The sequence below is a fragment of the Heliconius melpomene genome, chromosome 2 (genome assembly GCF_056956725.1).
Source record: "Heliconius melpomene rosina isolate 202511_hmr_F chromosome 2, ASM5695672v1, whole genome shotgun sequence".
NCBI classification, from domain to species: domain Eukaryota; kingdom Metazoa; phylum Arthropoda; class Insecta; order Lepidoptera; family Nymphalidae; genus Heliconius; species Heliconius melpomene.
In genome coordinates this window covers 4261694-4289136 of record NC_140390.1, presented here as the reverse complement: position 1 = coordinate 4289136, position 27443 = coordinate 4261694, and the positions used below count along the sequence as shown (strand labels likewise).

Below are 27443 nucleotides of genomic sequence, written 5' to 3'. Positions count from 1 at the left end.
TTTGTTGAGTTCTAGAAAACTCGGTGCTATTTAATTAAGGTGACTTGTTATACGTAGATGTAATTTTTACAAACTGCGTCATAATAATTATTATAAAATAACAAAATGTCCACCAAAATGACCTTTGCAAGATTGATTTATAAATTTAATAAAATGTCACTTCGTTATTTATAATAAATATTAAATACACAATCTTCTATACAAAGTAAATTGATAGTAAGTATATGAGTTACATAATTATCCACGTTCTCAAAATATCCTGGTTATATTCTTTTTATATTCTTATTATGAGATTAATTTCATTTATATAAGAAATATTTTATCAGCTTCACGCTATTATATCCCGCACACAGCAGCGCAGGCAGAGAGAAGTGATAAAACACTTCGTTCCCAACTTTCCACCGAGTTTTTCGAGCCATTGCGTGAACTCAACGCCGGGCTTTTGCCTTGGTGCCACAAAGCGAAGAAATGAAAATATTTATAAATAATAATTCATTCCCTCGAGTAAGGATCGAACCCAAAACCTTCACGTTACAGTCACACCCTTATGGCCCTGGATCACGACGGCCTCCAGCCTGCGAAGACTAGAGCTACATTTTTATTTACTTAAGTGTCTAGTTAAAATAAATAACAATGTAGAATCGTACTAGGCAATGAACTACGGTCAAGAAGTTGCTGCCCTGCATTTCATTCAATTTTCTGAGTGGCGACTAATATACTTATCTTTTAACTTTAATATAGATATATTAATAAGTGTCGCAAACAGAGTGTGCCCCTTTTTACGGAAATTGTGTGAACTGAGAAGTACGAAATTTGGCACAGTTATAATATACATAGAGAAGAAAGTGCAGAATGTTTTAGTGTTCAATAGGTCTACAATAGGTTTACATCTGGATAATTATATATTACAATAAAAACTTCTTTCGATATTACTTTTTAAAATTATTTAGATTTAATTAAATATTTTAATTCAATGATACTTTTGAAGAAGATAAAAATCTTATTAAGATTTTTTATAGATCTGTGATATACAAAACTTAATTTGATCGCGCTCTAATAATTGAATGTTGACAACATGAAAATGTCATGACACTTGGAGTTGTCACTGTCAGACATTTGTCGTTACGTGGCCTTATCCAAAGAATCTTTTTAAAAGAATACCAGGCTGTATTAGAAATTTATATGCTATTTGTTTAATTAAGTAAAAATTACTGCATACATATTTGCAAAATGTATACCTCATATAACACGTTATGGGTTCTTTCAGTTATTTTAGCTTCTTTAATAACAATTACAAAAGGCTACACTATAACAGTAGACGCGCACGCCGAAGAGTGTTTCTTTGAGAATGTCGAAGCCGAAACGAAAATGGGTACTTAAAATATGATACTTTACGAAAAACACATAAGTTATTTGTTTCACAATCCCGAAACAAACCATGACTTTAAAGAATATTGTAACTTTAGTAACACTGACAGTATGTTATTGTGATTATAGTCATAAAAGCTTAAGTAGATAAAGATAGTTAAAAATAAACTTATTGGTTGTAAATACGTTACTAACAAAAATTATTATAGCAAAATAAATTTCAATGTAGTCATATTCTTATTTTTTCAGGTTTAACATTTGAAATAGCAGAAGGTGGATTCTTAGATATAGATGTTAAAATAACTGGCCCAGATGGTGCTGTTATATATAAAGGAGAGCGAGAATCATCTGGAATGTACACATTTTCCGCACCAACATCTGGTCGATACACATATTGCTTCAGCAACCAAATGTCAACTATGACCCCTAAGGTATTGTTTTATAAATATTTTTTTCTCTACTCTATATTATAATATTTTAACCACATGAAATATTTTATAAAAAAATTTTCAATTTTTGGTCCTTATGAACAAAATCTATATAAAAATTTATACTACCCATAGAGTACATTATGTATAAATGGAAATAATATTTAACATCACAAATATAATATAATATTTTATTTTTATATGACTATTTAATTTTAGGTGGTAATGTTCAATTTGGAAGTAGGAGAGGCACCACACAAAAAGACTGGTGAGAAAGAAGATGAGGTTAACCATAATAAGTTAGAAGACATGATTAAAGAACTTGGTACAACTCTAAAAACTGTCAAAAATGAACAAGAATATATGCAGGTATATTTTTCACACAGAATGTTTTATACTAGCCCCCTAGTACACCCACCTTAGCAGATTTGCAGAGTATTTGCATATTAGAAATGAAAGGTTGTAATAATATTATTCAAAAAAATTATTGACTTAGTTTTAAGCATATTTATGTATTATAAATAAGATAGAACCTAATAAAAATTTTGTGCATTTTTAGTATGTATTGATAAAGTAATGGATCTTGGAAGCCGCAAGAAAACAATCATTGGAAAACCCTATTTAAGCCATTACTCCGATTTTTGTCATGTTTTACTGGAAATTAACAAAGTGAAGTAAAATTTTAGAGGCTAGTTGTTGCGCATGGGCACAACTGTGTGTTTGTAAATGTGATAGGTTGTGGGTTTGATCTCCACTTGATGAAATGAAATATTTAAATTATAAATTAATATTAATCTAAATGTTATCTTCATTTCTTTGCTATTGTGTTGAGTCAAGAAAGTATAGAGTGGAGTCAACATGAGTTAACATGAGTTTCCTTTTTTAGAAAAGGTCATTTAGGAAAAAAGGGAAAAAAAATGGTTTATCACCATCTCCATAGACATAGCACTTATAACTCTGTTCCCATCAACAGTTCTACTTTTATTTACCCTACAGAACAGCTGTATATCATTTTAGTAGACTATGGGGCTACTAAATTTCTTAATATTTTGTTATTATATATTGGTAAAGATAAATCGATTCTATTTGCTCTCAGATGACTTTATGGCATAAAGTTTATTGCATGAGATGCTTAATAGAAATGTAAAGATGCTTAATAGCATATAGTTTATTGTAAATATTTTTGTATATTTTCACAATTTCTACACTACAGTAGGATGTAAAATATGCTCTACATTCTTTAACTCTTTTAAGACGATTGGTTATCTTTAGAACTGACTATGTGAATATAATGTTTTGTTAAGTATTAATAATATTTAGTTAACAATAAAATTTCTTTGTTGAAAAATTCATATATTATTTCTATATATTACAGGTTCGTGACCGCATTCACCGTGCTATCAACGACAGTACTAACTCACGCGTAGTTTTGTGGTCAGTCTTCGAGGCCTCAGTCTTACTTGTAATGACCATGGGTCAAGTTTACTACTTAAAGAGATTCTTTGAAGTGCAACGTGTTGTCTAACCTGTTACTATTATTTAGGAAGTTAATAATATTTAATATTTTCTTATACTAATGACTGAAGTATGAAATCATTTTAGTGTGAAGTGTCAATATGATTTGTGAATAAAGAATATTATTTATTATATTTACATGTTTTTGGACATTGCAGAATTGTGTTATAACATTTTAATCTTCAATAGTAAATTGGATATATTTTTGTAATTACATTATAATTAATCATAAAATTTCATTATGTTCAAATAAAATCAGATAAACCGTTTAAAAAATGTGCAATGTAATTGAATACATAAAAATAGAAGTTTTTGAGTGTTTAATAAAAGTCGATTTGTAATTTTTCTTTTTATTTATATAACATAATGTAGAAATATATTTTTTCTTATACAATAAAACCTATATGATAAAAAATTAACCCTAAACTTTTATGATGGGTAAACTAATAAGAACTCTAGAAGAAAATACAATGTTTGACATTAAAAGTACATGTATGATATAATATTAGTTTAGCTGCATATACTTAATTATTATTAATAAGCACTATTTGCTTCTAGATCTTTTTTAATATATTATAATCTAAAAGGAAGACATAAGTACAACAATTCTATAACTAATCGTAATGAAATTCAAGGCAAGCATTTTTAGTTCATATTTGCTGAAAATAATTATTAAGTTATTTTCAGTTTTTTTTTTAATTTAGGGGGCAATTAACGAATAGTTGGGCAAGAGATTCTAAAATATTAAATATCGTCATAAAGGGAATGTATGAAACAAATAAATTTATGCCCTAATTAACACAAAAAAGTTCAATAGGAAACATCCGTATATATTGTGCTATTGAGATTTCAGTTTATAACATGAAATATACACAATACATAAACATAAATAAAATCAGCTTCACACCCTATCCCGCACGCACCAGGGTAGGCAGACAGGATAGGTTACCTAGTGTTAAAACACTCCGTAATAAACTATTATTTCAAAAGTGTTTGAGATGTCAAATAATTTCAAAGTCTAGCCAAGTCTATCCTGCCGGTAAGTAGTGCGGGCACCACGGCTCCGGCCTGAAGACGCGGCAGGGCGTCAGTGCGAGGCGGCAGCTCCAGGAGGACGCTCGCACCGCACGCGCTGAGGAGACGACTGCTGCACTGTAGTTGGAGAAAGGATAGGATATGTTTATAATTTAAATTATATGTTATTCATGGCGTGGGGACACGAAGTGTGGTTGTGCGAAATAGGCTGTGGGTTCGATTCCCATTCAAGTAAAATATATCATATTTTCTTCGCTATGGTGCTGAGGCAAAGTACGGCGTTGAGTTTCACCACTTAGTATGCAATGCTTTCAGAATTCGGCGGAAAATGAGGAACGGAGTGTCTTAACACAATGTTCCCTCTACTTATACATACAGGATAAAGCATAAAGCTTAAAAAGTAACTGTACCTAAAAAGTAACTGTACCTGATTTCCAAGAAGCGTGGCAACAGGCAACTTATCCAAAGCAGGGAACCTCAACACAGCGCGCGCGTACTCCGGGCGCGGGTCCAGCACCACGTCGTGTGCGAGCCGCACGCCCATGCGCGCGAACTCACTCGAGTAACGCGTGCTCTGTCTTAGTGCGCGTATGACGAGTAGTAGGCAGCATACGTATGCTGATACCGGGTTGCCTGTTCAAATCCAATATAATTATAATGTGATCCATAAATTATAGATACAGTTATCCTATAATATGTATTGAAAAATGTATTATTTCATAATATGTTTTATTATTTTATAATAATTTGAACTTGTGACATTTTTAATAATTTTGCTTAATCTTCTTACCAGGTAAAGCGAATATGAACTTAGTCCTTCCTTCAAACTCGCATGTAGCAAACGTACACGGTTTCCCGGGCTTCATGCGAACGCGTCCGAAATGTATTGTGGCACCGAAATCCTGTGCAAATTCAAAAAAATAGTTTTTTTTACTATTACACAATATTATTATTTTATAATATCATTGTGTTACTTTTAGTAATCAAATATTTATTTTTTCAGTTTTCTTTCTTGTTTTTTTTTCTCTATTCGGAATGGGATTGATTTATAGTTCATTTCTGCGCGGTAGAAATAAAAGGATAAGGTATCACAGCGAAATCCTCTCTATAGTTTATTAAAAAATCTTGGCCTGTCTAGAACTATCATCAATTCAATTCTTGTATAAATAACATACAGTACGATCGACGAGTTATGTCCACTCTAAAGTTAGCCTTTTAATTGTTTACATAAAAAGAAAAATCCTAAAACGAAACCAGCTCCACCACCCACAACTAACTTAAAGCGACCACAGCTCGTCGTTTATCCTGCAGTGGCTCACATACGTGGAGTAGCACGGGCTTGAGCAGGTCCCGTTCGCCCATGGACACGCCGCCGGTACACACAAGCAGGTCGGCGGCCCGCAGCGTGCGTGACAATCCTGCGGCTAGGGCTGCGGGCGAATCGCGGGCTATGCCGCAGTCTGTACTGGCGTAGCCGTGTTCCCTGAAAGGTTGGAAGGGGAAGTATTTTTTTGCTTCACGTTATATTCCACACGTAGTTGAGTAGGCAGAGGGAACGTAGGAACCTAGCTCATTGCGTGTTAAAGTGGAACTCAATGATGTGCTTTAATAGAGCTACTAGAGCTAGGAAATGAAAATATTAAATGTTTGCGCCACGTCGGCCTCACTACACTACGTACTGCTAAATATTTTTTTGATCAAAATATTATTTCAAACGATCTCAACCCAATGTGATAGCGAGTTACGGTAAACGTGGTTGTTTCTTTTTATTTAAGCTTTTTTATTTAAGTCGATGTGCGATGTTGCGTTTTCCCCATAATTGCATAAAAAGCGAAATATCTTAACACCAAGTTCCCCTTGCCCTTTTATCTATAAACGAAAAGTGTGTAGCTAAAAATATATACAAATAACAATAATAAAAAATGGTACAGGTCCGTATATTAAGCTACATTATAATTTATATTGCATAATTTTTTTTATTGAATTTGTCTTGTTTATGGGTTAACTTAGTAATTTTACTTACTTGAGCAATAATTTTAACATAATCCGATTCGAATCTCTAATGTGAGAAGGCCGCAATGTTTCTTCAGAACGCTCTTGCAATTCGTTACCAGTTGACATGATGGCAACCTATAAAAAATATATATTATTAATTAAAATTATTAATTTTAAATTGATATATAAATCAATAATTAACCCATTTTTTGGATATGGTACATACTTTAGGATATGAAACGACGGGGATTTTCTGAAAACCAGCCCCAGCCAACACCCCAACCAGTGCTGCATCAATAACGTCACCTAAAATTATAATATAAATCATAGGTATAATGCTTCTTAACTAACTTTATTTATATTAGATACGTAATAAATTTATTCATATTTAGATATTTAAATTCCTACTGGAAAACCCATCAGGATTTTGCTTAGAGACCGTCTTACAAGTAATGGTACAACCATGGTTCGGTCTCCACTTCCTCCGAGCCTCCTAAGAGGCTCATTTAAATTATTAAAAAATACGTGTAGATATAAAGAAGAATTTCTAAAACGTTGTTGGTCTCCATCAAAACAGAGGGATGAGTTCACTCTTCACGAAATTACTCGAATTTAGGCAAAAAAATGGAGAATGGGTAAGACTCTATCTCTCCGTCACACATTATCACCCTCTATGTACAAATATCTATCAAACAATATGAAAAAAATATAAAACTGTAAAAACTAACTTAGTCCCAGCAAAACCAACTAACCTTTTTCAACCAATAAAGACCCTACAGGTATATCGGAGCCTATTGCGCGCACGTCCTGGTGCGCTTGCGGTGCGACCATCACTTCTATTTCTAACTCAGTCTCGTTATCCGAGGAGGCTTTTATTAATTTTGTATCTTCTACCTACAGGAATAAGATAAAATTATACATTTGTACACTGTAAACTAGATTAAGATATTATATTTAATAAAAACCAATCGTGGCGCTCATTTTCTCGCTTTGGTAACGAAGCAAAGCACGGCGTTTGCAACGCCACATGCATGCAGCATTCGGCGGAAAGTGGGGACGGCAGTGTCTTAATGGGAACGGAGTGTCTTAACACCATGTTCTCTCTACCTACCCTGCTATATAGGGGGATAGGTACAACGTGAAGCTAAACAAAAAAAGTCCCTGTATAAAATAATTATAAACAATTGTTATGCAACAATTTTACATATACTTATACATGTTTCGCAAGTTAAGATATCACATGTTGTTTTTTTTTTGTATATTTCTTTGGTAACGAAACTCAACAACTGAGTAAATTTGATAATAATAAATAATAAGTAGGTAGGAACGTCTGTGTAAACCTCGGAAACGACCAAATTTATATACTTAATTGCTCAAAATTTCAAGTATTTTTTTTATTATCAACATATACTTACACGTAACTTATATGTAAAATTTAGTTTTGAACATATACCTATCGTCTTTGTGTACTGCATATTTATTTGATGAATACGACTTAAATTGATTTGAATTGGCTTATATAGCAGATAATATATATTTACTTGTACAACACAATCAGCTCCTAGAGGCAGTGGGGCTCCTGTATTAACTCTAGCACACTCGCCAGGTGCAAGAGGCATAAACGGAGTATCTCCAGCCGTCACCACGGAACGGACTTTACGTATACCAGCGCCGTCTAAACTGACGCATGCATAGCCTGGCGAAGAAAATAGTTTATAATTTGTATTTTTTTTATATTTTACAAATGTATGAAAAAATAACCAAGTGTCAAGACACTCCGTTCTCTATTTTCCGCTAGAGTCTGAGATTTTCTTACCATAGTAAGAAAAAAAGTAACTTATTTCCTCACGTGGGAGGATTGAACTCACAAGCATCGTATTTACGATTCCGTGCTGTGTGGCAATATCTTAATTTTTTTTTAATATGTATTTATTTATATCATATAAAAGATACTGTAAAATTATATTTACACTTAAATCTATATTTTAATTAATTTCTGAATTAAATAGTTCTATTTTAAGTTGTATTATGTATATGATTAATTATATTTATATATTATTTATATGATTAAAACAAAATCTGCAATTATCTGACAGGTATAGATCTTGCAATACTAATCTGACACTATCACGACAGGCTTATTAACTGATTCATATAATTAATATTAATTACATTTGTATTGAAACTATATTTTTTAAATATTTACTATAAATCTTATAAAAGACATTAGTTAAATATGCATATTTTTTGTTTTGTTTCCATTTCTATCACTCCTTTTAAAGTAACATTTGAACCTCACTTATAAACAACCTTGAAAACATATAATAACAGTAGTATTTGTTCAGTTATGTTTACATTATGCCAACTGTGGCTTAATTGTGGTGTGAGATAACAATGATAAAGCATTGAAATGTTTCTAATAGGCACATTACATTTCAGATAACTTCAAGTTATCTAAATCCTGCACTTTTAATATTGGAAATAAAATGTAGCATGTATAAAAAGGGTGCAGTGATGCCTTAAGTGGCATCCCATATGATTGTGGGTTCGATTCCTACTTGAGTAATGAATTATTTTCAGTATCTCTTTATGGTAACACCAAGCCTAGCATTGAGTACTAGTACTTAACAATAGATTGTCTCAAGACATAGGCAGAAAGTAGGGAATGGAATTTCTCACAGTAGGTTCTCTCTGCTACATATATGCAGGATACAGCATGACGCTCAAATATTTCCTACCTATATAAAACCTCAGAAATCTCTTATTAACTAAACAAAAACGATTAAAACTTACCATCTTTAACAGATGCAGGAAATGGAGGCATCGGCTCTTTAGCAATAATATCTTGTGCCACTACACGGCCTACAGTATCTTCTATAGGAATTATTTCTGTCTGCTCATTCCATTTTAACATAACAGCATCAATTATATTAAATGCTTCTGACATTTCTAACATAGGGAAAGGAGATTCACGTGGCCTTAAAGCAACTTTAGATATATCAACTTTACTATACACTTTGTGTGGACAGACATGTTCTGAGGTGGATTGCATTTTATCATGGACAGTTCTAACTTCACCCAACTCATTATTAATTAAGGATATAGCATGGGACAAAACTGATTTAACAACTTCCATACATTCAGTTACAGCTTTTTGACTGCCTGGAAAGTTTATAATAAGTGATCTGTCTCTTATTCCAGCAACAGCTCTTGACAACATAGCCATCGGAGTCTTTTTTAGGCTTTCAATAGTCATTGCTATAGTAATTGCTGGAATTTCCCTTTGAATTACTGATTTTGTCGCTTCTGGAGTCACATCTCGAGGGCTTAAACCAGTACCTCCAGTAGTTAAAATTAGGTCAACATTAGAATCACAGAAATATTTTAGTTCTCTCTCAATAATTTCTTTTTCATCGGGCACTATAATTGTATGTACATTGGCTTCTGGAAATTTATTTTGTATGAAATTAAATATGGCAGGGCCTGACGTGTCTTTGGAATTATCTTTAAAACAACTGTCGCTAACTGTGATAACTGCAACTGCTTTCACCATCTAAAAAAAATTAAGTAATGTAAAAAAATATATATTTTTTATTTATTTTAAATATAAATTAAGTTAATTAATTAATACTTGCCTTTTATTTTAATTTCTAGTCAAGCCCCGATTACATAAAACAACTACAACGATTATATTAAATACTTGAAATATAAAATGATAAAAAAAACCAAATAGTTAATTATCCGTTACATGAATATGTTAGTAAATTGTTATCAGTAACCTCAATGCCAATGTTCCGTAAATATAAATAAAAACTAATTCAAAAGCGTGATATAACTTCGCTATTATATATATATTATTATATACATGATTTATTAATAGAAGTAAAAATCATCAAATTATTTGGCACTGACTGTCAGTAAACGAGTCTTATTCAAGAATAGTGCATATCTATTAACTCAACCGTATCAAAGAGCGATGTAAAAATAAAGTTGCAATACAAATGTACGGCAAAATATAGCCTTGAGCTCGGAGCCAATTATTATGACATTTCTAATTTGACATTACTTCAAACATACAATTTGCCGGTTAAAAATATGCATAAATCAGCTGTTTGCGAGTTAACCACAGAATAAAATATACATAACAAATACAGATATCAGTAAAAAAATTATGGAAGCCGTTTCAAGTCGTACTTATTAATAATTTTATACTTTTATTATGTTTCTCTTAACATTGTTTCAGCACAGATACTATATTTAACAAGTTAATCTAACTCTATTTAAGAATATTGAAATTCTTATTATGTAATGATAGTGGGTTCTAACTTCTATGTATCAAATAATATGACATCATGGTAGCTGATCTATTTCAGCCCGGCTAAATTATTTCTTTACAAAGTTTATTTTTAAAAAGGTTTTGGTAATTTTTTTGCCAATTATTAACAAAAGCTTCAGGTGTATCTCACACACAGCGGGTAGGCAGATTGAGTAGTAACAATTATTAAAAAAATGAAACAAAAACCTTATAAAAATATTAAAAATTATATTTACTTCTTGCAATACAAAATAGTTAAAACCTTAATTGACACTTGAAAAAACAAGGCACCTTTAGTGAAAATGAAAACATGATCGAGATATTATGGATTGTTAAGTTTATGAATTACTTTTGATGACAACTTAAAAATTTTAGAATAAATATAACAGTAATACAATACCCATTAAATGCACAATTGAGGTAGATAAATATTAAAAAATAACCAAATACAACAAAAATCTCACATAATTAAAACAAAAATGTTCAATCTTACAAGAAATCCTTCGACCACTTTCAGTAGTTTTTCCAAATAAAAAGACAAAAAATTTATAAGATTGTTACTTAATAAAAAATACGTCTTCGGTTTTATAAAATGTTTAGTAAGAAGGGGAGCCGGTTTGGCGAATTTCAGTCTTAATTAAACCAAGTAAGAACCTGCTTACTTATTTTTGTAAAATTATCTATATCTATTAAACCTTTAAATTATTTGTACGGTTTATTTCTAAATATTATTAGTTGATAAAGGTTTTATATTTGATGCTTAATTGTGCTATAACATTGTTGTCAATATCAACAGTTTTGCATGCTTCAATCAATCTTAAAAGTGGCGTGTATTTTTGTAACGCGCGTAGGTCACCCACGATGATAAGTTTGTGCTTCGCTCTAGTCACACTAACTGCTAGACGTCTTTGGTCATTCAGGAGTTCGGTTTCCTGTGAAATAAAATAATATTATTTTCTATGTATTGATTATTTACATTGTGTAAACATGATAGTAATGTCGGGTAAAAATTTATTAAGATTTTAAAATGGAACTAAAGGTTATAAAACAATATGACTATATCTTGTTTACTTATAATTGAAATGTTTATGATATACTTCAATACGTTCTTAATTTACTGTTTCAAAACACGTAAAACACATCATCAAGAAATTGTAAAATTCGAAATTAAAAAACGTTAAACAGTTTCCGAACGACCAACGCCACATTTAAAATTTTCTAAAAATATTATTTAATTCTTAGTTTCAATTTAAAAAAATGTCTTATAATACCTTAACAGTCCGTCCGTCATCATTGCGTCTGGTACACGAGTATAAAATTACACTTTTGTCTCGCCCTTGGAACTGGTCCACTGTGCTCACTTCCACGCCTTTAGTAGAAAAAACGCGTCGTAATAGGGACACTTGTTCTCGATAGGGGGCTATTACACCTATATCACTAGGAAGTATTCCACCCTAGTTGATAGAAACCAATTTTTAATTAGTATTTAATTAGTATTGTAATTAAAAATATATTTAGCTTCACGCTGTATCGTACGGCAGAGAGAATATGGGAACCTGGTGATAAGACATTCCGTTTCCATTAAGGCACTTCCGTCCCCCACTTTCCGCCGAATTCTAGAGGCATTTCAGATTGGGTGTTGAGTGGCAAAAGTCAACGTTGCGCCTAGCCTCGTTACCAGAACAAGGAAAATGTAAATAATAAATAGTTCATTTATTTTTTCACCTGATTATCACCAAATATAATGTGTTTAAATTATTTTTAAAATAGAATTAAAACAAAATGAATCCTAAAAAATACATATACAGGGAAGATACAAAATCGCTTACCTCAGTTAAAGCTTCAACCAAAGCCATGGCCACACACGCTTCTTGAATGTTTGTTAATGATTTACCACTCTCTAATGTTTTTTCAGCATTCATATTAAGAAATATAGCAGCATGCTCTAATTCCGGGCTACATGTAGTTAATAGCCATGGTATTTCCACGTATTTTGTACATATTTTCTAAAAATACAGGTAAATTAGAATTTATGTGCATATACTGCATATGGCAGTGCACTATCATATACATTAGAAAACAAATTTCAAATAATTTTATGGATAACCCTTTTATGAATAATACTGAAGTAGCTCAGTAAAACTGGATAAATGTTATTTTTTCTAACTTTAATGACAGCATCTTTTTACTTTTCCTATATATCAAGGTAGGTAAAAGGAACCTAGTGTTAAGATAATCCGGGGTACGGAATATCCTAAAATTACTCTCGTTTTTTTTTAAATTCTTCGATTTCAGGGTGTCATAAGATAATCTTAACAACAGGCAATAAGCTCTAATTTGTCTAAATTACTCAGTCAAAAATAACTTTAATGGGTAAAACTCTGTGACTTTTTGCTCTTGGTATAGAGGCTTTTTAAATTACTTAATATTAATATTGATTAATAAAAAGAATTTAACAGTAAAATTTACCTCTAAATTTATATTTAATCGAGCCTCTGCAACTTTTTGGTTAGCACATTTTAAAGTATCATTATATGCAACTTTATTAGCAATGTCCACTAGCGCCTGGTTCATACGGTATTGTAATCGTAGTGTTGACGTCGCTTCATCCTTCATTAGTCGGTGAAACAAGCTTTCCTCCATTCCTAAACGTCTGATTGCGTAAAAATATTATGTAAAAATATTATGTAAAAATATTAAATATATATGCTAAATGTAATAATAATTTATTGCGTAGACTACAAATAGAACAAAAATCGATTTTATCCCTTTTTCCTTTCCCGTAGGAATTTCGAAAAACCTTCTCTTAGTGGTCTAGGGTAAATTTCCCGAGGAACCCTAAGCCTTCAAGCCTAATTTCAGCGTTCTACGTTGCGGAGTATAGGCTGTGTGCTGTCATGAAGGGATTGTTCTTAAATTGTTGCCTTTTCTTTTGTCTGTATATTAATATTATGTTGGCGTAAATTGTTAAATAAAGTAATGAATGATAGATTGTATAAAATGTCTAAGCATATTTGTTACTTTTGAGAGTTTAAACATAAGTATGGAATATGTATATGTTTTTCTACAAATTTATGAGTTATTAAAAGTATAGTAGATTTGTTACCTAGCGGATTTACTTCTCACAACTGGTGGTAATTGTTCTGGGTCTCCAACAAGAACAAATCTATTCGCAGCAAATAGAGGCCTCAAAACCGTGCATTGTAATACCTAAAACAATAGAAAATACTAGCTTTTACTTGTGGCTTCGCCCATCTAACTTATGATATTTTTTAATTTCAGTTCCACGAAAGTTTAGTTCCTGAGATTAAGGTGTTCAACCAAACATATTCTTCAGTATATACAGTCATATATTGAGTTGAATTGTATATCGAAATTGTATCAGTATCTGATTGTACATTATGATAGTAGATTTGACCCCACAAACGACAACTTCGACAATCGACGGTGCAAAGCTAAGATATTTTTTTTACGGATGATACAGGTAAAACTAAAACGACATTAAAGTTGAAATTGCTACTGAAAATACCAGAAAAAAATAATAAATACTTACTTGAGTAGCCTCATCAACTATGCACACATCAAACATAGTTCTGGACAACATGGGGTGTGTAGCACCAAGGCATGTTACCCCAACTACTTCCTGTAAATATTTTACATTTTAAATTAAATAAAAACTAGTAAAAGATTTTTTTAAAAAACATCCTTGACTCTTTCTCTTGATGAGAAAACTTGGACGACTTTACGCGTGATTTGAACCCCCTCCAAGCGCTCTGACCACTGAGACATACGTTCTCAAGCATCAAGCTATACGTCTTTTATTTTCTTTCTTTTTAACATAATATCTTACAAAAAGTTAAAAACACATACAAATCTAACTAAAATATAAATACATACCATAGAGGCATAAAATTCTGATAGTTGATCCGTAGTATGACAGGATTTAATAAGATTGTGTTCACAGCGTGAAGCCACTTCGGGGGACACGCGACTGCTTGAGCCGAGCCTCAGCACTTGCAAAGACTTGGGTAACCTTAATAAAATATATATATTTTTAAGCTTGTATGTATCTCGCATAAAGCATTCCCTACTTTCCGCCTAATTTTGAAGACATTGCCAGTTGATTGAACTTAACGCTATTCTTTGTCTTTTTTCAAAAGTGATAAGGACCGATCACACATTTTTTTAAGAATTTCAAACTGTTATGTTGACGTTATAATAAAAAAATATATATTATATACCTGCTCAACACAGTATCAACGGCGGAGTGCGTATGGGCTGTGACCAGCACGCGCTGTTTCAGAGCTACTAGCATTTGTATGAGTACGCTGATTGTCTGTGTTTTACCTGCAATAACCAGAAAAGAATGATTTAATGAACCATAACCATAAGTTGCCACCATACATAATTCTCTTGCCATTTTTTGAGCCGTGTGTGTATACAAGCTAAAATTTAGTGGATCGAAACTACGCCCATTACTATAAATGTGTATGTATCGAGCTACACGTTGTTTACCTTGTCCTAATCCTTATATTCAACAATTACCTAATTTATTTTGCGAAATAAAGCTTGAAATTTAAAACAAAAACACGTAGTATGGGACGTTGTTGTTGTTGCATCTACAAAATGAGTGCGAGACCTACTTCACGCGGCAGTCAAGACGCAATTTACACCACCTTTACTATCTATCAACAACATATAAAACAAAGACATGTTGGGTGCGACACACATGGGTGCGATCTCAACTTGGACCAACACTAAAACGCAATGTCTCGAATCCGAAAAAAAGCGGAGAGCGAAGAGTCTTGACACTAGGCCTTGCTACGTGGAATAAAATATATTTAAAAAAATGTTATTCTTTTACCAGTCCCAGGTAGTCCCCTCAACAGGGCGTGCGTGTCCGCGGCCAGCACGCGCAACACGGCGCGCTGCTGCTCGACGTTGAGCGCGCGCATGAGGCGCGTGCCGAGGCGCCCCACTTCACGCGGCAAGCGGGGCGCGAAGTGGCCGTCTTCTTTGTCTATTATTAACCTGGAAAATTGATTTTTTTAGCTGCACGCTGTATCCCCCACAGCAGGGTGGTCAGTAGAAGCCTAGTGTTAAGACTTCCCGCCGAATTCTGAAGGCATAACATATTGAGTGTCTGAACTCAACGAAGCACTTTGCCTCGACAACAGAACGAAGAAATTAAAATATTAACGAAAGTTATTTAATTTCCTCGAGTGGAGATCGAATCCACAACTTGTCACGTTTACAGTCACACGCTGTGTTAGCGGTTAGTTCACGCTATCGCCTCCCATTTTCATGGTCTGGAGATAAGACATAACGCGGCTTTGAGTTCACCCACTCAACACACAATGCCTCCAGATTGGACGGACAGTAGGGGACAAAAGTATTTTACATGTAGGAGCATTTTTATACTATAAAAAATAATTATATATTTACTTACTTTCTAAGTTTTGTGGCACGTTCGCTATCTTCCATAAGCACACCCAAGTTGGTAAGATTCTGTACTGTAGATGCATATGACTCGTAAGTATCTATGTGAAACAAAGTATCCTTGGTTAGTCGCCGACTTAAGTCCCTGAAAAAAAATAAGACAACAATAAAAAAATAACTCTGACCAACTAAGCCATACATTCTCATCGGGCTACGTCGAAATACGTATATGCTCGTTACAATTTGCTATCAAGAATAACTTAAACACAAACTACAAATTTTCAAACAAAAAACCAAAATTGGTGCATCCAATTGACACATAAAGAGATATGTCACACTTATAATACTAAAATTGTAATCAGGAGTTAAAAAATGTACCTTTCCAATAGTATCTGTAACTCCACACTATTTGCTACTGTTACTACTCCAGCAGCAATCCATGGTCTATTTTCGATGCTTACAATAGAAAATTCTCCTTCTTGAGGTCCACTTGCGGTTTTAGTACCGTTATTTAATTTTTCTGTAAATAAAAAAGATAAGGAAATATAATTAAGCACATATTAAAATAAAATTAAAATTATAGTTATAGTTATAGTTGAGGCCGTCGTGGCCAAACGGAACAGCATCTGACTGTAAGCACGACGATTGTAAGTTCGATTGGAAAAAGTTATTTTCATTTCCTCTGAGTAGAGTTGAGTGATGGATACTCAACACGAAATTTAGGCGCAAAGTAGTGGTCCCAGAGTGACTTAAACTAGGTTCTCTCTGACTACCCTGCTTGCATGAAGCTAGATAGAAAAACATTTCTACTTAAAAATATAAATAACATATTTATTACCCAAATTGGTTAAATCTCTTGAAAATATGTGCAAAAATCTATCCCCTGATGTAGTTACATTTCTTAATTTTAGATTTGCTGCACAGCTTCCACGTTTTGATCTGAAATTAAAACAACTGAACTAACAAAACTTTTACGTTCTCACTGCTACATGCGGGATACAGCGTAAAACTGAACAAAAAGTATAAAGAAAAAAAATATGAAACATTATATACCGTTTTTCTTCACTTTCGGTCCATAGAGCATGCAATGGAGAACTTGTCATTTGAGCCTTTTCTTCTAGTTTTAATAGACTAGTCCAATGTAAAAAATATTCGATATGTTTTAAAGAGAGGTGACCGAGTGATTTTTCTCGAAGTTTCGATAGAGGGTGCCCGTCTGTTACTTCCGGGCCTTTTGTATGCCTGCAAAATATAAATATGATATACAGGTTTTATAGGTATACAGAGTTTAATACAATACGTGCCTATAACATGATATTCTGGTCGAAGCTAAATTCTTATAAGATTTAACAAATTCCATTATATTAATGAAATAAAATTACCACAAGTATAAAGAACAAATTGTTAAGTAAGCACAATTTGAACAAGCGTTATGATGATTGATCGGCTCCGGCAGACTTTGTTGGAACTGGCCTGTGTCTTCTATGTCCACTAATTCATCTGTTAGAAAATGAAATATATTATTGTATAGTCTGGCAAATATGTTATTGATAATGGGAAGCACGCGCGGCAAATTGCGCAGAAAGCGTATTTTGATGTCTGCACATAGACACCCGCTCACGCCGGACCGATTCCCCGTAAGGGCTCGCGGGGAATCGTTGCGGGGTGTGACCGGGCTACGGTACAGTCGAGTGCAACGCTATCAGTTCATTACTATGAAATATGAATATAATATAACGCTATCAGTTCATTACTATGAAATATGATAGCATCATATATACGGAATGGCGTAGTAGAGCATATTTATCTAGTAATATTATAAAAATTAGTAAAAAACAAAATGAAGATATGGTAAATTGAATAAAAAAATAAAAATTAAATAAAAAACTGAATTAAATTATTATAATGAGGCCACATAGAAATCTTCTCAATCCAAATTCAATAAAAAAAGTAAAATTTAATATATAAAACATGTAAACAAATACAAGATTTTGGCGTTAGGTAACAAGCAAAATCAACTTATGGGTAAGTAAAAAATTTTTTAAATAATGGAAATAGAGGTCTTAACAAATAAATTATGTTAATAAATTATATCTCCAAATTAAATCAAAATTTTATTACCGTTTTATTTAAAACGTTAATTAATGCATGCAAGAAAGTAAAAAATAAATATTGATAAATATTAAAGCAAATAATCAAAGCAATAATTACAATTAATTATATTCTTGTTTGAACAATATAGTGTGAGCTCGATTGTACCTTTAAAGATGTGTGGGTGCGAATTTCCTGTAAGGACGTAGCGCTCACACTGACGCAAATGGCAAACTATGGCAAAGGGATACCGCACTCTCATTTTTTGTACCTCAAAATTTATTGAAATAATTTACCCAATATTATTTTCTTTTATATAATCTTTAAGAAGTTTAAATATTGCCAGATATTTCTTTATTCATATTGCATAGTTTATAAGCTTGTATTATGCACACTGAATGTTTATGTTGAACATAAGTGTGTATATAGTATATACACATATACGTAAATATCATGTGCCATTAGTTATATAAGCAGAAGCTTAGAATTGATTAATTATTTATGGACTCAAAAATGTTATTATACTTTTCGGGCTAGTCTTGATTTTATTCTCGACAACAATGTATGGAACAGCTGATTATTTTGCGATATTTAGATATCCTCATAAAATTTTCGTTTTGTATAATTTACTACAACATAAACATGATCAGATATTTTAATTATCGTATAGGTAAATGTAATTTGCTAAGCGTGAAGTAAAACAACATAACAGGGTAACACTGATCGAACGTTCTCTGCGCATACGTATACTGCGCAATTTACCGCGCGTGCTTCCCATTATCAATAACATATTTGCCAGACTATAATATTTATGTAGTGCTAAAAATACTTAGAAGTTAATTTTAAATAAAATTAATTATAACATTAAATATTATTATTTATAAGGAAAGCTAACACTAATTAAAAAAAAAGAAATTATTAAATACAAAGAAAAACATGCTTCAATCAGTTACATCTTTTAAAATACACAAGCTTAGTATTTTTCGATTACCCTAGCTAGGCTAATGTATATGTGGAATGTGAATTGAAATTATAATGTAAGCTTAATTGATTTAAAATATATATTTCGACAGTATAATAGGATTAATAAAAGATAATGTATGGATATGTATGTGTGTGCTTGTGTATATATGTCCTTGTGTATATAAGAGACGAAGTTGAGACGCGGGGTTGAGTTCCGCCCTCGAATCTAACACTAGGTTCTCTACCTACCCTGTATGTGTACTTTAATTTATACTATTATCATGAAGCTAAAGAACGATGTTAGATTAATAGCAATGTAATTGCTATTAATCAAATTACTGTATTACTGTGTAAATATTTTCTGTCCTAAGTCGAGGAGACTCTTACGAGGAGGAACGAATAAGATACTTACGGGCACGCGAATTTGCCATATGCCGTACACAACTCTTAATTATTTCCATTTGACTGTAGGACCAAAGTAGTGCAGGATAAAGCGTGAAAATAAACAAAATATGTACCACGCTTAGGCTGTTGTGACTTCGGCGGCGGCGCCAGGTGTAGCGCTAAGTCATTGCGCAAGGTCACTAGACCGAGGCGCTCGAAGTACCCGCAGCCCACTTCGTGGAGCTCCACGCGTTCTCTGTACGTACGTAATATGTATTTTGAGTAATAGATGAATATTAACGGGGACGGGAGTGTCTTAATACTACGTTCCCTCTGCCTTCTCTTCTGTGTGGGATACAACGCGATAAAAAAAAACAAATATATAAAAATGGTCAGGCATTTGTGGAGCACAATTGAGAGGTTATAGAGGTTATATATTCTGTTCCCACTTGGGGAATTTTTTTCTGCCACTCAACACGCAGTGTCTTAAAAACGCGGAAAGTGGAGAACAAAAGTTCCCTCTGCTTATCTTGCTGTATATTATTTAGTTATCAGTTTTTGAAAAACCAATAGAAACTAGTAAAAACAGAAATCTCAAAATATAAAAAAAGAAATAAACTAAACAAACTTCAAATAAAGCAGCAATCCCTTCTGTATAGCATTAGTTGGGTCCTTTAGCTTCTGCACACTCAGCATCATGCCGTACAGCACGAGCTGCCCGCGGTGTTCCGCTGATACGGTGGCGCGACCACTCTTTAATTCTAGTGGTATTTCTGATGTGTGATTTTCTGGAAACATTTGTTTTTTTTTATTGCTTTTATCCCGCATTTAGGCTACTAGTGATAGAGCCTAGTGATTAGGCTACTAGTGATAGAGCCTAGTGATTAGGCTACTAGTGATAGAGCCCAGTGTACAAGAAAATCTATTCTTTTGATATCTAATTAGAATTTATAAGATAAACAAAAATAACTGTCATCATTTATATAATATAATTATTTTAAAAAAGTACTCAAGCATTTTTTTTATACACCCTGCTGTATGATGATGTCAACATTATTTATTATAGCTAAATTCCTCTTAATATAAACTGTTGATGCATTCAGTATCGATATTTTAATATCTTCTTTTTTTTACTGCAAGGATATACTTAAAATGAATTCTTACTTCCTTTCTCATGAATAGTAACTTGTAATGTTGCATCGATCTTTCCTTTCAATCCCAATTTTGGACAGCAAACATTTTCTTCTATATCTAAAACTTTGTCAATGAAGCCATTCCATTTAACATTTGTATTATTCTGCAAAAAATTGTACATTAATTTATAGATATAAAAAATCGTATTTTAGCTTACTGTGTAACAAAGATTTTCATTCTGTAAAAGGTGTTAAGTAGATTAAGGTGAAATGGTGTTTCGTGTTAATCTACATAATTTAATTGTATAATCTTCTATCATATATCTTATCGTTAAAAGTACTATAAGGGTTACACAGAAAGTGTATGACTATTTTTGATGATAGTAAATTATATTTTTATGCATTTTTATTTAACCATAAGATATTATATTTGTTTAAAATACTCACTGCACCCTTTGATTTTGTAGTTACATATGTCAGCATAAATTCTTCCAAAGATCCTATATACTTTGACATATCGGCTCTCGCTTCCTCCTCGGTCATACCCGCGTCATATAACATCTGAATTGATTCTTTTAATATTTTGTCAACTTCCGAGTTTAAATTTGACCTAGTTGATATATTAGATGTTAAAGCTTTCTGTACTAATTCATGCACAAGTATGCCTATAGTCATCTGTAATTAAAGATAATATTTAATAAAATTTTAGGTATGAGACCTTATTTTAGCTTTACGTAGGCACAGGAAACTTAGTGTTGAGAAACTCCATTCTCCACTTTGCGCCGAATTTTCGAGCCTTTGCGTGTTGGGTGGCGGAGCTCAACCCCGCACTTTGACTTGGTACCAGTGCGAAGAAACGAAATTATTAATAAATAATAATTAATGAAATAAAAATGTTAATAAATAACAATCAAGTGGATATCGAACCCACAATCGTCGCATTTACAGTCATACGATTGTACACATGCAGGCACAAGCACTAATATTAGTGGGGTTTTGGGAACTTACCGCCTTATTAGCCGAATCAATCCCTCGCCAACGCTCTTGCAGCACAGCTTTCCTCTTACAAAATACACCAGCAACAACACTCGTTGTAGAGATCAGGTGGTCAGGTCTTAGTACTAATAGGCCTGATGTATTATTTATAATAAAGTGACCTGAGGCATCCCGGGATGCTATTATACTCACTATCTCTCCTGTTTGTAGATGTGTGTCCAACCTGGAAAAAATATGACGCACATTCTATATATTTTAATAGTGTAAATGTAGTAATAGAACATTTTGCTTTATCCTTGTCAAATACATGTTTAAATTTATAAAGTTTAATAAGCATTAAAAAGTCAATGTGCTACCAATATCCACAATGTGGTATCTTAAAATGTAGTGCATTCGTTTTTTTTGTAGTTGTATAATTTTTGTATTACACACAAGCAGAACTCAACGCCGCGCTTTTGCCTCGACACCATATTTCATCTGGTTGAGTGGGGATCGAACCCACAACCAGTCAGTCGGTTTTACAGTCACACTTTCTGCCCCTGCTCAAAAACTGGCGTCTATTAATAAATAAATATATCACATATTAGTTATAAGGTAAAAATATAAAACAAACCCTACTAGATAGTGTAATCGCATATTTATTAACATTTTCCTAATATATTAGGAGGTGCTAACAATGTCTTGTGTTCAGGCATAAAGTTTAAACTTATTGCAACTCAAGATTGTTCCGGCCTACCCTGATATATGCGGGATAAAGCGTTAAGCCGAAAAAGGCCTAAAAAGTTAAGTTAGCCTTGTAATATTTACCATATGCCATCCACGAAACATGACCCTCTGTGGTCAGCATCATTTTTAAGTTTTAATTCTATTTTGTTAGGATGTTGTTCAATGGAGGTGATTTCACACCTTTGCATTACACTCAAATCCAAGGGATCAGCTATCTATAGTTTAAAAAACATAGTTATAGCAATAAATAGTTTTTAATTTTACTATTTTATCTGTAAAATTTTCAAATAAGTTTGCTCTAAAGACTCATTTCCATGATTTAATGAGTAAAAAGAAAATTTATCAATAGTTTTTATCATAAGTAGAATAAAATATTTAAATATAGTCATCCTACTCCTTTACATGTTGCATATCATATATATGTATCTTTACTGTGAAATTTTGAGTCCCTCTGAACAGAGAAAGATTACAAAAAAAAGCCATACAGTAAAAGCTTGTCATGTGGGCCACAAGTATGAGACTGTAATGCGGCAGGTTGTGAATTCAATTCCCACAGGAAATTAAATATTTCATATTTTCATCTTTTCGCTCTTGTAATGAGGCAAAAGTGCAGCTTTAATTTCCGCAACTCAACACACATTGTCTCCAGAATTCAGGGGAAAATGTGGAAAGGGGTGTCTTAATGGGAACATCCACACATGTGATTTGACATTTATGTGTTTCACATTATAACCCACACCTGGTGTTAAGACACTCCATTCCCATTAAGATACTTCTGTTGCCCACTTTCCGCCGAATTCTGGAGGTATCATGTGTCAAAAATTTAATCCACAAACTGTAGCTTTTACAGTAGTACAGAGGCAAGTGTGTACTTGTCTCTGACTACAACTTGTCTTAATGATGAATTATAATCTAAATAAATATTTATTTATTTTAAAAAATTCTGATTTCACAATGGACTTACATAAGATAAGCAAATAACAGAATTAACAGCAAAAAGGTCTCTTTGTAATAGTTAACACAGCACAAGCCATTGACATATTTAGCAATAAGTTTTAACTGTACCTCTATATCTTTAAGGTCCCATTCATCATCCTCAAACATTGTAAACAAATTTTCATTTTTCAAACTTTGTACCTCTTTTCCAATAGGCATAAGTTCACATGGACTTAAATTTTCATTTCTTAATTTAAGTGGAGATAATTTATCTAAAGAACAGAACAAAGCGATTAAATAAATTTATAACACAAACATTAGAACTGTACTCATTATTTTATTAATAATAAAAAAAAAATACCTTTTGGACTTCTCATAGGTGATTTAATTTGTTTAGGAGTTGTTTTACAATCATTATTATCAGATCCTTCATTCTCTTTTTCTTGTATAAGTATTTGGCTGCCATTCTCATTTAATTTTGGAATTGATTCTATTTTAATATCTAAACTGTTTACTAAAAAATCATCATGAGTTGTTGAAAATATTATTATTACTATTTCTAATTTGTAGATAATTTCGTGATAATCTCAATTAAAATCTAAACAATAAGAGTTCTACTTTATCTTCGCTTCTCACTTATTTTCCACAGAAAGTTGGTAGACAAAGAGAGCCAGTGTCAAGAAACTAATTTCTTTTTTTAAATGATTGTGAGGTAATCATTTTCAGTAAAAGGACACTATTTAGAATTTTAACATCAATTTGGAATTAAAACATTTACTAAAAAATCAGGGATGGCTAACAATATTTATGGTGAAACATAAAAGAATAAAAAAAAATTACCATCAGTTATTATATTATTTGTTTTACATTTTTTAGTAGGATTGTTTGTGTGTTGTTGTGAGTTATCAGGAGACGATGCTTTTCTTTTCACATATTTTAAATCAGGCTCATCTGATTTTTGATATTTTACATTTCCATTACAATGATCCTTGTTAGCTGTTTTAAAAAATTGTGTGATAGATTTTTGGCTTCTAATTTCAGCATTCTGAGTCTATAAAACAGAAAGAACTTTAAAGAAAAATAAGATATACAAAATTATAGCAATAATAATTATGTGGAAAATTATTCTAATTATAAAAATTATTAAGCATACATATTATTATTTAACATACATATTACCTTTTTAAGACTTAATTGTTTCGGCATTTTGATTGAGTTGGTTTCAGGTTTTCAAGAATGATATTTACTAATCACATTATAATATATTACACAAATTGTTATAATTGTATCTTTCACTTTTCTATCTTATTGGAATCGATATTAAATATGCCTACAAACAATTCGAAAGGCAAGCAAATTAAAAACTCTTATTTAAAAGAGAAATGTGTATACGTCAGAATATTTTTTTCTTTAAGCACGCGACAACTACGAGTCAAAACTAAAAAATAAATAATAAATGAAATTGAAATAGCGTAAAATAATATTTACTATTTATAACATTTCCCGCGTTAAAAACTTCAACAAGACAGCAGACAAGATGACAGTGACAACATAGAACACTGTAACTGTATGATTATTTATACTCTGTACTGTAGTCACAAATTAACAGAAAAAATAAAAAATACCAAAAGTTATATAGTATCGCATAGATAATAAAATAAATTATATATTATACCGTACGGTACTTAACAGTAAGAGACCAGTTCACAGGAGTGAACAAAAGTACCGTACAATGCCGCTGGTTTTTACTGTAAATAATCTGTGCTTATGTCAATTTTAGTTTTGAAAGAATCTGTCAAACTCAAAGAAAATGTGAGTTAAGTTTGTTTATTATACGAGGTTATGTAAAATTCAACACAATTAAATAAAACAATACAACACTTGTCACTGAACTAAAAAATGTCTAAAAGACCAGAACATCAAGCCCCACCTGAACTAGTAAGTTATACAATTTAAACAATATATACTTTGCATTATTATTAAAGAACATTCTAATCGTATCCAAATAATATAAAATTGATTATTTTTCAGTTTTACAATGATGATGAAGCCAGAAAATATACGCAAAAGTGAGTAATCTCTGTCTTTACATGTTAGCATAAATTACTTTAAAATAAAAATTATCAACACTTTCGTTTCAGTTCAAGAATAATTGATATACAAGCTCAAATGACAGAGAGGTGTATGGAGTTACTGCTGTTACCTGAAGATACACCATGTTTGCTCCTTGATATTGGTTGTGGCTCAGGACTTTCTGGTTCAGTACTTGAAGAATATGGACACATGTGGATAGGCTTAGATATTTCACCTTCTATGTTAGGTAAAATTTAAATACTAGTAGTAAAGTAATATAAAAAGTAAAAGTACAAGATTTGAATTACAGTGATATAGCTTAAATGTTTAATTTCAGATGTTGCTTTAGAAAGAGAAACCGAAGGTGACTTGATCCTTGCAGATATGGGTGAAGGAATACCTTTTAGAGCAGGTTGTTTTGATGGAGCTGTTTCTGTATCAGCTCTACAATGGCTATTTAATGCTGATAAAAAGTCACATCAACCAGTCAAGAGATTATATACATTTTTCAGTTCTTTATATGCTTCATTGGTAAGTTTGATGGTGGCTACAAGCAAATATATTTTATTTCATTATAGTTTTATATTATAAATTAAATTTTCAATGAAGTCAGAAGAATTATAAGTTTTATTTTGTTTTATAAAAATATTATTATTTTAAGGACTATTGCAAATTTTAGTTAGTACCAATCAAATCAGTTCATAAATGAATATTATCACAAAACTATATTCAACTTACATAAATGCATACCCTAATTTAATTATTTTTTTGAAGTCGAGATCAGCAAGAGCAGTATTTCAATTCTATCCAGAAAGTGAGAATCAATTAAATCTGGTAACAACACAAGCAATGAAAGCTGGTTTTTATGGAGGTGTTGTAATTGATTTCCCCAATTCTGCAAAAGCTAAGAAATTTTTTCTCGTTCTCATGACTGGAGGTGCTGCGCCTTTGCCACAAGCACTAGGTATTTAAATATTTCCATCTATTATAAAACATAAAGACTTAAAATAATTATTTAGCTAATCATTTATTTCACATATTTACACAGGAACTGATGATAGTGAAAATTCATTACAAGTAAAATATGCAAGACGGGAGGCCTCAAAAGCAGCAAGAGGCAAACCTTTAAAGAATACAAGAGCTTGGCTACTTGAAAAGAAAGAAAGAAGAAGAAAACAGGGTAAAGAAACAAAGCCAGACACTAAGTACACAGGCAGAAAAAGAAGTGGTCGATTTTGATTTTTATATTACTCAGTCTATTATATTGTATATAGAAATTGTTTTAAGTTACATATATAAAATAAAAATATGTATTATAATTTTTTATCGCTTTACTATGTACTTCCACACTCTGTCAACACCATGTCCTATAGTTTCTACTGGTATCATATTTGGTAAAGGAAATCTACATGCTACTACAACTGTACCATCATTAACTTCTTTTAGTAATTTATTCTCAAAGTCTGTCATCATTTGTTCTACTCCAAATATTACTATGTTATTATAAGGCACTAAATTAAATGTCCATAAATTTTTCCTATAGAATTTAGTTTCACGATGTTGCTGGTTCAAAAAGGCCTTTACTCTTGAATAATAAACCAGTACAGGATTTAATTCTACTCCATGTGCAGTAAAACCTAGCGTAGCTGCTGTGAATACTATTCTGCCATCTCCAGAACCTACGTCCAGTAAATGTCCTCTGCGACCTCTTAACGCTGATCTTACTCCCAACAGTTGATCTGAGGTTGCTGGTACATACGGTAAACAAATTTTTCGAAATCCAGGAGATACGAACGGAATACATACAATGCTTACGCCGAGAGCCAGACCACCGGTTGTATATATTAAAACTTTTCCAAGTGATGATTTCTTATTTACAGTTTTATTTTCGGAAGTTAGAAGAGTATCAAAACTCATTTTATATAACTACAAGTTACCTTTAATTAATCGACTGAAACTTTGAATGGCATTGACAAGTGACAACTTTACTAGAGAAAATATTGATAATGATAATGGATAAGGCCTAGTCCATACAATATACCCTGT

The 27443-nt window shown here is 32.1% G+C and overlaps 5 protein-coding genes across 6 annotated transcripts; 2 read left to right on the top strand and 3 right to left on the bottom strand.

Annotated features, from left to right (window-relative positions):
* Window positions 1-1098: 1098 nt before the first annotated feature.
* Window positions 1099-3652, top strand: CHOp24 (transmembrane p24 trafficking protein CHOp24). Its single transcript, XM_085199588.1, has 4 exons — window positions 1099-1372; window positions 1618-1799; window positions 2016-2165; window positions 3172-3652. The coding sequence occupies exons 1-4, from the start codon at window positions 1231-1233 to the stop codon at window positions 3319-3321; spliced, it is 624 nt and encodes a 207-aa protein (XP_085055714.1). The 5' UTR covers window positions 1099-1230; the 3' UTR covers window positions 3322-3652.
* cin (Molybdenum cofactor synthesis protein cinnamon) lies at window positions 3646-10355 on the bottom strand. Its single transcript, XM_085199577.1, has 10 exons — window positions 9977-10355; window positions 9135-9894; window positions 7883-8037; window positions 7094-7235; window positions 6568-6647; window positions 6370-6476; window positions 5670-5829; window positions 5137-5248; window positions 4774-4979; window positions 3646-4463 (listed from the first exon to the last, which is right to left on the bottom strand). Exons 2-10 carry the CDS (start codon window positions 9892-9894, stop codon window positions 4323-4325), a joined length of 1863 nt encoding a protein of 620 aa, XP_085055703.1. The 5' UTR covers window positions 9977-10355; the 3' UTR covers window positions 3646-4322.
* A 531-nt stretch (window positions 10356-10886) lies between these two features.
* Window positions 10887-24966, bottom strand: Dna2 (DNA replication helicase/nuclease 2). Of its 2 annotated transcripts, none has more exons than XM_085206910.1 (25): window positions 24813-24966; window positions 24504-24654; window positions 24165-24375; window positions 23686-23838; window positions 23454-23596; window positions 22470-22603; window positions 21675-21885; window positions 21114-21341; window positions 20698-20830; window positions 20162-20321; window positions 19668-19789; window positions 17478-17595; window positions 17149-17337; window positions 16934-17034; window positions 16474-16615; window positions 16106-16240; window positions 15521-15687; window positions 14898-15003; window positions 14554-14689; window positions 14210-14299; window positions 13763-13866; window positions 13126-13309; window positions 12486-12662; window positions 11928-12110; window positions 10887-11588 (listed from the first exon to the last, which is right to left on the bottom strand). In XM_085206910.1, the coding sequence occupies exons 2-25, from the start codon at window positions 24528-24530 to the stop codon at window positions 11388-11390; spliced, it is 3555 nt and encodes a 1184-aa protein (XP_085063036.1). In that variant the 5' UTR covers window positions 24531-24654; window positions 24813-24966; the 3' UTR covers window positions 10887-11387. The 2 variants fall into 2 exon arrangements, with proteins under 2 accessions (XP_085063036.1, XP_085063041.1); XM_085206915.1 differs by having other exon boundaries at window positions 23686-23814.
* Window positions 24967-25124: 158 nt separating this feature from the next.
* On the top strand, window positions 25125-26718 carry LOC146540461 (18S rRNA (guanine-N(7))-methyltransferase). Its single transcript, XM_085206933.1, has 6 exons — window positions 25125-25262; window positions 25356-25393; window positions 25466-25644; window positions 25735-25928; window positions 26172-26361; window positions 26446-26718. The coding sequence occupies exons 1-6, from the start codon at window positions 25224-25226 to the stop codon at window positions 26634-26636; spliced, it is 831 nt and encodes a 276-aa protein (XP_085063059.1). The 5' UTR covers window positions 25125-25223; the 3' UTR covers window positions 26637-26718.
* On the bottom strand, window positions 26711-27395 carry LOC146540460 (ATP synthase subunit C lysine N-methyltransferase). The gene has a single exon (XM_085206938.1). The coding sequence runs from the start codon at window positions 27312-27314 to the stop codon at window positions 26721-26723; it is 594 nt and encodes a 197-aa protein (XP_085063064.1). The 5' UTR covers window positions 27315-27395; the 3' UTR covers window positions 26711-26720.
* Window positions 27396-27443: the final 48 nt, after the last annotated feature.

What these genes read in the sequence shown, in the direction of transcription:
- LOC146540461 (XM_085206933.1), top strand. Translation starts at nt 25,224, where the DNA reads ATGTCTAAAAGACCAGAACATCAAGCCCCACCTGAACTA. An exon ending in GCCAGAAAATATACGCAAAA is followed by an intron (nt 25,394 to 25,465) that starts GTGAGTAATCTC and finishes CTTTCGTTTCAG; the next exon opens with TTCAAGAATAATTGATATAC. An exon ending in GTTCTTTATATGCTTCATTG is followed by an intron (nt 25,929 to 26,171) that starts GTAAGTTTGATG and finishes ATTTTTTTGAAG; the next exon opens with TCGAGATCAGCAAGAGCAGT.
- CHOp24 (XM_085199588.1), top strand. Translation starts at nt 1,231, where the DNA reads ATGTATACCTCATATAACACGTTATGGGTTCTTTCAGTTATTTTAGCT. An exon ending in TGTCAACTATGACCCCTAAG is followed by an intron (nt 1,800 to 2,015) that starts GTATTGTTTTAT and finishes ATTTAATTTTAG; the next exon opens with GTGGTAATGTTCAATTTGGA. An exon ending in ATGAACAAGAATATATGCAG is followed by an intron (nt 2,166 to 3,171) that starts GTATATTTTTCA and finishes TATATATTACAG; the next exon opens with GTTCGTGACCGCATTCACCG.
- Dna2 (XM_085206910.1), bottom strand. Translation starts at nt 24,530, where the DNA reads ATGCCGAAACAATTAAGTCTTAAAAAG. An exon ending in AACAATTAAGTCTTAAAAAG is followed by an intron (nt 24,376 to 24,503) that starts GTAATATGTATG and finishes TCTGTTTTATAG; the next exon opens with ACTCAGAATGCTGAAATTAG. An exon ending in ACCTATGAGAAGTCCAAAAG is followed by an intron (nt 23,597 to 23,685) that starts GTATTTTTTTTT and finishes TCTGTTCTTTAG; the next exon opens with ATAAATTATCTCCACTTAAA.
- LOC146540460 (XM_085206938.1), bottom strand. Translation starts at nt 27,314, where the DNA reads ATGAGTTTTGATACTCTTCTAACTTCCGAAAATAAAACTGTAAATAAG.
- cin (XM_085199577.1), bottom strand. Translation starts at nt 9,894, where the DNA reads ATGGTGAAAGCAGTTGCAGTTATCACAGTTAGCGACAGTTGTTTTAAA. An exon ending in TCCTGCATCTGTTAAAGATG is followed by an intron (nt 8,038 to 9,134) that starts GTAAGTTTTAAT and finishes TTTCTTCGCCAG; the next exon opens with GCTATGCATGCGTCAGTTTA. An exon ending in GAGCTGATTGTGTTGTACAA is followed by an intron (nt 7,236 to 7,882) that starts GTAAATATATAT and finishes TTATTCCTGTAG; the next exon opens with GTAGAAGATACAAAATTAAT.